General features: G+C 27.8%; 2 protein-coding genes across 2 annotated transcripts; one reads left to right on the top strand and one right to left on the bottom strand.

Moving 5' to 3' along the window:
• Positions 1–4,196: 4,196 nt before the first annotated feature.
• On the top strand, positions 4,197–6,899 carry LOC107616243 (uncharacterized). Its single transcript, XM_016318225.3, has 3 exons — positions 4,197–4,309; positions 4,388–4,493; positions 6,545–6,899. Exons 1-3 carry the CDS (start codon positions 4,253–4,255, stop codon positions 6,727–6,729), a joined length of 348 nt encoding a protein of 115 aa, XP_016173711.1. The 5' UTR covers positions 4,197–4,252; the 3' UTR covers positions 6,730–6,899.
• Positions 6,900–7,403: 504 nt separating this feature from the next.
• Positions 7,404–9,885, bottom strand: LOC148546859 (uncharacterized). The gene is made up of 5 exons (XM_088499402.1): positions 9,857–9,885; positions 9,383–9,458; positions 7,969–8,534; positions 7,798–7,861; positions 7,404–7,667 (listed from the first exon to the last, which is right to left on the bottom strand). Exons 1-5 carry the CDS (start codon positions 9,883–9,885, stop codon positions 7,404–7,406), a joined length of 999 nt encoding a protein of 332 aa, XP_088355528.1.
• Between the last annotated feature and the right edge of the window lie 351 nt (positions 9,886–10,236).

Here is a 10,236-nt window from a genome sequence, read left to right as displayed (position 1 = left end):
TTATGTTAAAATTTAGTAAAACATAAATTTAAAGGTTAAATTTATATATTTAAAAGATAAAAATTTTAAAATTATAAATCTAAGAGTTAGATTTGTTCGATAAAAAATCTAGCAGTAAGATTTGTTAATATTTGACTTCACATCTTCCTGAAACACACTAAATCTTATTTTTGGGATTTGTCGAACTTATTGCTTGTTTAATTAATTATTAATTAATAATAATATGTTTACGGAATATTGAAATTAAATCTTTATTATTTGTTTCTAATTTACAATTCTTACTATTTGTCTATTTGTATATTTTTGGAGTATATTCTCCTTTTTGTCACGGGTCACGGGAAAGACACATTGAAATTTGCTTTACTGTATAAGAAGGCTACTTTAGTAGTTTTGAGATGCTGTAATTATAATAACTTCAATTATTAGTCTTCATTAGGGTTTGTTTTGTTTAATTTTTTTTGTTGATAATGCAATTATTTTTATGTAAAATTAATAATTAAAAATTATTAAATAATTTAATATATTTAATTAAAATATTATTACCGATTCTCAACTATCAATTATAACGTTTATTTTTAATTTTCTATCTATACTTTGTCATAATCCTTGTTTATTTTCCTCAAAACAAATTAAGGTATGGTGACCTAACTCCCCATCTTTGTTTACTCAATGGCGAGACATAAAAGCAAAGCAAGAATATATTCTAATTGAAGAGGACAACCATATGCATTAAAATGTTTAGTATACAAAAAAAGAAAATAAAGAAAAAAGATGAATATAGGTTTGGTAAGTTGGTGGTAGCTATGGCTTATACAAAAATCGCCAAAAGGATGCAAATGGTGGGGATTCTTTACAATCAAGATCATATATATATATATATTTTTTAATAAATTAGTTCTATGAATATTAAATAGCCGTAATGTACGTTACCTGAGTTGGTTGGTAGGCTAACCACAGTTAGAGGTTAGTTACAAGTTGCGTTAAGAGCTAGATACATGTTTGTTGACTGTTGTTAGGTATTTTTGGTTTCATAGCTTTCACACATAAGGCACACGGTAAAGTACTAAGGTGCATGAAAAAAAATTAAAATATTCTTTTATTGTTTATATACCTCTATTTAATATTATAAAATATAAATTAAACTCCTATACAAAAAAAATGGATGAATTTAAGGTGGAATTCTTATATTTGTAGCACACGTAAAAAAATAAAAAGATCAAAGAAATTGCAGTGTCAGTATATTCATCTTGTCATCTTATCATGGATTTTAATGTTATGGCCTGAAATTCCAATCAGCAACTGTGCAATAGGTTCCGCGTTTGAAGTCTTAGAAGGCCCAATAAAAGAGGCCCAAGGCCCAAAAGGGAATACAAACTTAAATAAGGCCTTGGGGACCAAAAATATCTACTGGATCGATAAATTGCCGGCCATCCTAACTTTAGTTTGGATTTAATTTAAGAAAAATAAATCAAGTTGGATTGTTTTGATAGTTAACTTACTTGTTCGCTTAAATAAATATCGATAAATCGAATATCGTCTTGTGCATGCAACAATTTATTGGCTAAAGACAAACTCTTAAATGGAGTTTCGATCCACGACGAATTAGTTATTAATCTGTCGGACCAGGGATACGTGGAAAAAAATGATATTTTCATTTTTTTATGTTATTTTATATAGAATCATGTATGAATTTTTATATTATATATTTGTATAAATTTATAAAAAAAAATAATGTTTTAAATATGAGTGAGAATTTATACCCAAATTTATAAATTTCAATGTTTATTTTAATTTTATTGAATTCTAAGAGAGAATATTTTGATATGGTAGACAATGATATATAGAAAACGAAAGAAAAACAAACCTGTCAAGAAAATGTTTGGAAAAAGACAGAAATTGTGATACAATCAAACAACATCATCGATTGCATTATTCACAGATCATGCATTATTATAGGGTGAAAACTGTCATCCATCCATATTGTTCTGCTTTTCCTTCTCAAATTCAGCACTAATGCTAATTGGACACATGTTGCACAGTCAAAGTGAGTCCAAAGATTAAAAAAAATGGAGGAATATGGATTATTTATCGAGTTATTAGAATTAGCAGCGAAACGGATGAAAGAAATTCATATAAGCTGCTCCACCAATGGCTGAATGCCATGTCAAAGCATGCACAGTTTTTGGATTATGGCAATGCAAAATTTGCATGGACATGACAAATAAAGTATTGACAACATTTTACGGCTGATTTTTTTTTATATGGAAGAAATATCTGTGTTTTTTTGGGAAATGGAATTATTTTGTGTAATTACAGATGGGTGGATTTTGTAGGTAAAAAATCAACATGTGGGGGGCGTGGTACAACACGTGGGGGCGTGTTGGACACGTGACAGTATCATGGCCAACACGTGAAGGGCGTGTTAGACACGTGGCAGCGTATTGACTGGAGAGCGTGGTGCAACACGTGGGGGACGTATTGAATGAGTTTCACATACTGTAATACACTTTAAATATCAATATTCAACCAAAACACCATCTTCATTTCCATATTAAAAATAATTTCTGACATTTTACTGTTTTTAGAAAATGATTTTAGTGGTGGTAATTATTTTTGTTTTCTTCTAAAGGATACATACATACATGTAATATCAAATAGTTTAAAAAATTAATAGAAAAAGTATCATATATATCTTTCAATAATGGAGTAAATTAATATATATATATATATATATATATATATATATATATATATATATATATATATAATTTCAGTGAGATCAAATATACTTAACTTAAAAAAGTTATTTTTATAGAAATTTATTCAAATAAATCTTAATTATATTTATTTTTTTATATGATTATTCATCTGATTAATATAAAAATTAGTTAATTTTACTGACGTAATATTATATACTTAAATGTACTATATATAAAATTATTATACACTCCATCAAAATTAAATTCAAATAATAATACAACAAAAATCTTGTTTCACTATTTGATATCGGCCACATAAATCAAATAAGATTATTACATCTTACTATATATTATGTTTATATTATTCACTAACAAATTATTATATACACAAAATATAATTCGATCCCTAATATTTGTGTTAAACTAACAATATAATAATAATCTATCTAAATTATCTTATTATATTTATATGTTAAAGATCTTTTATTTATTAACTATGATACACAGGTATTGACACGGATATAAAACACAATATGATATAGTGACACACGGATATACAAATTATAATTATATATATAATATAAATTATTTTTTAATTATATAAATATTTAAAATATTTTTAAATTAATAATTAATAATATATACGAAATAAAGTTAGACATACTGACATGTAATAATATTTAAGTATATTTAAGAATATTCGAAAAAAAAATATTTTTTATTAAAATACAATTAAACACAAAAAATACGTATATCAAACAAAAATTAGCCAGTATTATGTTCAAAATATTTTCCAAACACAAATATGACAAATACAAAAAATATCCGTATTTCATAGCCTATCAATATAGGTTACTGTATAGAGAAGTTATGAGTCGAAAATCTTGTGAAATATAATATATATGGAAATCGAAATTGAATTGATGTTAGGAGTTAGAATGCAAGTTGATAGAAAGTAAGAGAGGATAATTATGGTGGAAATGAAGAGAGGCAGGGCATCAAATTGATGAAATAGGGTTTGTCCGTATGGAATGGTGGGTCCCATATATCACGTGGAGGGGGTTGGGTTTGCCCTATTTGCATTTCTACAAACAAAGCAATAGTCTTTTACAATCTTCTCTAATCTCCTCCCAACCAATTACCATTTATCTCCCACGTGCCCAACCCCACCACCCTGTTCCCACCAATTCCACTTTTTTTTTTTCTTTTCTAATTCCTTTAAATTTATAAAAAATTATTAAAATTTATTATTTTTATTTATTAATCTAATTTCTTTAGTCTAATAATTTAACACTTTTAACTCCCACTTTTAAATATTAATAATTAATTAACAACCAAAAATAATAAATTTTAATAGTTCTTTCATATTTTATAAATTTTTTTTTTCAATGCTACAAATTTTCTAATGAATATCTTTCTTATCACCTACCCTCGTCTCTTCACTTAACTAGCTTGGACGGTTATTATTACATTACATATATATACATAATAGATAATACCAACTTCATTCCCTAGCTATAGTAGTTCGTTTACATACTTAATTACTTTATCCTATGATCATGGGTGACTCCTCCTCCTCTTCTTCTTCTCCTGCTTCATACATTCACATGGTATATATATGTTTGATGCAATAGTAATAAAATTGAAATGATGTTAATTAGATGACAAGTATATATATGTATGTATAGGTGCAGCACCTGATCGAGAAGTGCTTGATCTTTGACATGACAAAGGAAGAATGCATGGAAGCTCTCTCTAAACATGCTAAGATAAATCCAGTTATAACATCCACTGGTATGTTACGTTCTTCATCTCTTTAATTAATTACATACATGCACTCATGCAACATCTCAATTTCTTGCGTCAAAATTATTCATCACCGCCCACTAAGAACCAATAATCAATATACCTAGTTGAATAAATGAAAACTGTGTATGAAACGGTATATAACTAAGTATAAAATAATACTATTTCTCATCCTATATATACAACATTTACTTTAATCTACAACTTTATTTTTTTATAATAAGAATCTACATATATATATATGGACAAATTTGCCTAAATAATTGAAGACAATCATCGAGCATCTTTATTCATATATAGCACCTTTAAAATTTGCAAAAGCAGATCAATTTTGGTAATATATAACTGATTTCAATTCTTATTCTCTACTACCATATATTTTTAGTAGAAAAAAAAAGGCAGCACAACGTATTTCAGTCAAGAGAGTAAAAAGAGAAAAATATAGTTTAAATTGTTACAGTTTAAAAAAGAATAATCAACTTTAATAAGTGAGGTGCGTTTAGTTTATATTTTTATTTAGTTTTTTAAAATAAAATTTTTGAAAATAAAAAATACTAAAAATAAAAATAAAAAATAAAAAAGTAAACCAAACCGATCTTTCGTTTTCTTTTTATTTTTCTTTAAGCTGATTACTTGTTAACAAAATAATCATATATAATATGACTCACTCTAATAACATATATAGGAGTGGAAGAAATTATTATACATGGATGAATACCCCCCCCCCCACCCCCCTTATTTTGACCAAATTAAGAATTTGATTAATTAAGCTAAGTTGACCAATAATTATTATTTTCTTGATATATTTTTTACTTAAGAATTCAAATTTAAGAGCACTAGTGTTGGTAGAAATCTATAGATATAGTAGCTAGGCGATACTTGATAATTGAATCCAATTTGTTATATATTACAACGAACACTTAACACCGTGTTTTATAAATTCTATTAGATTTATTACAAGCGCTTAGGAAGTTTTTCTTTTCATGATGTTCGTTTTGTTTCGAATTTATTTATTTATTTATTTTAATGATGTCCGCATGTTACACATTAGAACGAGGAATGCTAGGGATAGCAACTTTTGTGATTTGTAGCCATCAAATAGCCATCAATAATTTTAACAGTGTGAGATTTCATCCAACGACTCATTTTTTTTTGCTGGTTACATGTTGGCCTAAAAAAGTTGCTGTCCCGTAAACTTTTTCTATTAAGATAAGTGCTATGGATCAAGATTCCTAAGATGGAGCAAAAAATAAAAGAGATCACAAATTAAACTTCGGATTTTTATACAAAAAATGCTAGAAGATTATAAAAAATGTATTGTTTTTAATTAACAATTAGTCATTAATATGTAAAAATATAGGCTAAAATATATTGTTAAATTACTAAATTAAAGAAATTGTATTAATAGCTAAAAATGATAGTAAAAAATAATAAATTCTGATAATTCTCTAATATTTCTTTTAGATATAATTCATAAAATGAAAAAGATATGTGAACAAGTGAAATACGAATCTAGAAGATCTAGATTTAAGAAAATAGATATGCATAATAAGAAATTTATATTTTATTTATTTTAAGAAAATAGATAAGCATAAAAAATATACCGTAATTACTTTGTTTTTACGTAAACATAATAATTAAAAATTGTTTGATAGTCTGACATATTTTTGTTTAACGAAACATGTCCATATATCTTTCACAATTATCTTCACAGAAAAATATTTTTATGCGAGTAGCCTTTTTTTTTCCTGGTACTATGCATATACTTCCAACCTATTTATAAAAATCCCTTTCCGTGAAGATAGGCAATTTAATCCATGTTTTGAATGGAAAGATCGAGACAATAATGATGGACGGCCATGTTAGTATCTAAATTCGAATGTTCAATAATAACAAACTTGTGTAATGTTTATATATCATATCCATATTTTTTCGTTTTTCCTATATAAAATGAAACATGACTGAATATCTATATCATAGACGAGACATGCATGCACGTGGGCTATGTTGAATAAATGAAACAATTTGTAATGTTGCAGTGTGGAATGAGCTAGAGAAGGAAAACAAGGAATTCTTTGAGGGATACTTGAAGTCGAAGAGTAAGGAGGAGAAGATCATGTCGCAAGAAGAGACAACAAGGATCATACAGAACATGATATCAGACTCTTCTCATGATTCACTTAATAATAATAATAATAATAATAATAATGAAGATCAACAATGAACAAATAACGTAACATACCCATCGAAAACGATCTCACCTATTTTCACTACTAATTCGCTTTCTCGCATCTATATATGTTTGTCCCATAATGATGCAACCCCGCACATCAAAAACTATTTAATTTGTACATTTTAATTTAGGGTGGCCTTTAATTTATAGTATTAATTGTTGTGTGGTTTCTCTAATGTTTATGATGCACGGTGTATATATATATACTAGTGTGATAACCGTGCAATGCAAGGATTCACGAAATTTAAATATTTTTAAAAAAAAAATACTAAGAATATAACTAAAATGTATTTTATAAAAATAGATATGTTGTATTAATTTTGGATAATTACAAAATTATCACTACACTAAAATAAAAAAATAGAATACAACAATTATTCAATATGTTAATAAATGGTATAACATATTTTGTAAGATAATAAAAGATAATAAAATATTTAAACAATTGTTAGACACTAAAAAAACAAAAAAAAGAAGTCCAACAGAGATGTAGTTTATTATTACGTATTATCTTAAAAACACATAACGTCAAGATACCTACTGATAGCAAAACAAAATATATACAACATATATAAATTTGTTCATTAAACAAAAAATAAAATATGTCCAAGACAAGTTAACATATAATTCAAAATATCCATCAAATAGAGTTATACATAGGAGGCCTAACGTCGCTGAATCGATAACTCTATCTGGCGGTTAGCTATCGAGCTGAGTTTCAAAGTAATGATATCACCCTCCTTTAAATTGTATATTCTACAACATTCACTCCACCCGACCCCAAATTTCCATTCTCCACGTCTTCCTCCACTATTCAGTAAGTGGAAAAAGAACACATTCTTCTCTACATTGGAATCTGGACCGGTGATCGTCCAAATCGAACCATCTTCAGATAGTTTAAGATACGCAGCAAATTTTGAAGCCAAATACTGCAACGAATAATTCATAGTTAACATAAACATAATATTTTCATACACAATGAATAACAGATTTAGGAAGAACATCCAATAAGCTTGCAGGAAAAAAATAAAAGAAAACACTCTTTTGAGATCAAGTTACCAATCTAGATTGTCCGAGATCCGAAGCTGTGATGTTCTTTTCATAAGAAACCTCTTGAGCATATCTAATTCAGGATAATATGAATATGTTAGTCACCACACTAAAAAATAGCAAGCTATCCCATGATATTAAAATCCAAAACACAAGGAAAAAAGTTACATCTAGCATTACCTAGGATCAGCCAATTCATTTGTCGCGTTACTTTGTTCATTGACCTCCAATGATAAACTGCTTCCACTAGACAAATCTATCGGATTATGTGGATTATCCCCTACCAGTGCCCCATATTGATCATTGTCTTCATCACCATCTGATGAAAACTGATCATCCGATGGTTCAGACCCAGATAGAACAATCACATCAGCTGATGAGTCCTCATCCATCCTGATATACTTTATGTGGAACACTCTTGATACATTATCAAGTGTCTCTGGGTCCATTAGCTTAGGAACATAGCAGTCAGGATCAAGGTGAACTTCGATGGGTTGGTTGTCCTTATCCCACAATGAAATAAAAAAAATTCCAAAATCGACATACCTAAATTGAACAGATGTCCATCTATCGATAAGATAGAAAGTTCTAATTTGTTCAAATGAGGAGTCAATTATGAGCAACTGATCATTCTTTCTTATCACCTCCAGCACTAAACAATTATCTAACTCGTCAATGACATAGAACATTGGCCCTAGTCGTTCCCCATGAGTTGAAACAAAAGTTGGGGGAAGAGCTCTGTCACCCTATATTCAAATTTCTTCCCAAAGTTAATTCATGTGTAACAAAACATGCTAAAAAAGCTTCAGATAATTTAACCTAATTATTTAGCAAAGAGAGGTATTTTAAATCTACCATTATTACCAACTGAACAACACAAGAGAACAATAATCACGTAAATAAACTAACATTATAATGAGAAAAAAGCTTTAGCATAAATAATTGAGAAGATTCTAGTTCAGTAAATAGCTCAATAAATTTAAACAAAATATCTATAGAAAAGAGACAAAGGGACAAATTAATCACTTTCAGACATGCAGAGAAAATAGTAAAAAATAACAAATTAAAGAACATAAAGTCAAATCAGGAATCTAATTAATTGAGATTGACACTACTGCCCAAAACTGCACATTGGCCATCAAGCTTATTAAGAATCAAAGAGAAAACTGAGAGATTTCAACAATGAAAAAACAAATTTCTGTTATCTTGATGGATTCTGAAACCAAATCATGTACATGAACTTCGAATCATCTTTTCAGGTTTTAATAAATTTTGAATCTTTAAAGTCAGTATCAATATATGTATGATTAGTAAACATTATATTATTTATTTTGAATAGGCATTGATAATTTATCAAAACTAATCTTTTTAGATTTATTGTAGTCTACACCCATTTGAGATTAGAAAGATCAGGAACACAGAATTAGCTAATCAAACTCATCTAACAGGGAAAAGAAACTATGAAGAGGAGGAAAGTAGAAAAGACCACTAACTAAATATAAATTAAAAACAAACCATTCGAAGTTAAAGATTTAACCCACCTATTTAATCGGTTAACATGCATGATATAATATTCCATAATATATTTCGTTACCTGCTTACTGAAAAGGCAAAATCTAAAAACCAGTTCTTTTCCGTTGGGCCAGTATTGCTGGGTTGCTAAAAACCTCCTATTAGCACATAATGGTACGATTAGAATTTAAGACTGAGACTTTTAATCAAGAAACCAACTAACTAAGTATACAAAAAAAGTAACAAATTAAAAGCACATTAATGAAAAATACCCAAGAGACCACGTTGGAAAACTACTACACAACATATTTTACAGATTACAACTTCTGAAATCTGGCCTACATATATATGAGAAGCCAATAAAATTAAATTACAACATGGAAAATATCTAAGAAAGAATTTAAAAAAAACTATAGATGGCATAACATTGATATTTAATTGACATTAACATTTTCAAAAGTTAATCTGAAATATATTGAATGGAAAAGTAAATGAGACTTCAATCGAATTGAAAATGCAGCAAAGAAAACATTTTCTCTAATGCTCAGCACTATACCTATTTGGATCTTCTCTATTAGCATCCATCGCGATTCAGCCTTATCAGATAGAGAGACTTCGTATAAAGATTCAAGAACAGAGAAAAGATCTTGTCTCTTACTGCAAAAGAGAGTATTATAATAAAGTAAACCCTAATATAAGATTTCAACAAATTCAAAAATAAGTGATAAAATTGAATCCAGAAATATAAAGAACAAACAGCAACCATTGATAAATAAAAGAAGAAATAGATGAACAAAAATATAGTTATTTATTCTAGTAAACTAAATTTCTACTAATGCTAATTATAATGTTGAGAAGTTTCAGAAAGTTAACCACTACTACTAATAATAATTTAAACAAACAATCATGAATTATGAATTTGTTAATCAGAATATG

Source organism: Arachis ipaensis, chromosome B9 (genome assembly GCF_059453495.1).
Source record: "Arachis ipaensis isolate K30076 ecotype BB chromosome B9, ASM5945349v1, whole genome shotgun sequence".
Taxonomy (NCBI): Eukaryota; Viridiplantae; Streptophyta; class Magnoliopsida; order Fabales; family Fabaceae; genus Arachis; species Arachis ipaensis.
This window is presented reverse-complemented; position numbering and strand designations above follow the sequence as displayed.

Bases quoted from the DNA above. Each gene is read 5' to 3' on its own strand.
- LOC148546859 (XM_088499402.1), bottom strand. From the start codon at position 9,885: ATGGATGCTAATAGAGAAGATCCAAATAG. The intron at 7,862-7,968 runs GTAATGCTAGAT...ATCCTGAATTAG, and splicing joins AATGAATTGGCTGATCCTAG to ATATGCTCAAGAGGTTTCTT. The intron at 7,668-7,797 runs GTAACTTGATCT...TATTCGTTGCAG, and splicing joins ATCTCGGACAATCTAGATTG to TATTTGGCTTCAAAATTTGC.
- LOC107616243 (XM_016318225.3), top strand. From the start codon at position 4,253: ATGATCATGGGTGACTCCTCCTCCTCTTCTTCTTCTCCTGCTTCATAC. The intron at 4,310-4,387 runs GTATATATATGT...ATGTATGTATAG, and splicing joins CTGCTTCATACATTCACATG to GTGCAGCACCTGATCGAGAA. The intron at 4,494-6,544 runs GTATGTTACGTT...GTAATGTTGCAG, and splicing joins TCCAGTTATAACATCCACTG to TGTGGAATGAGCTAGAGAAG.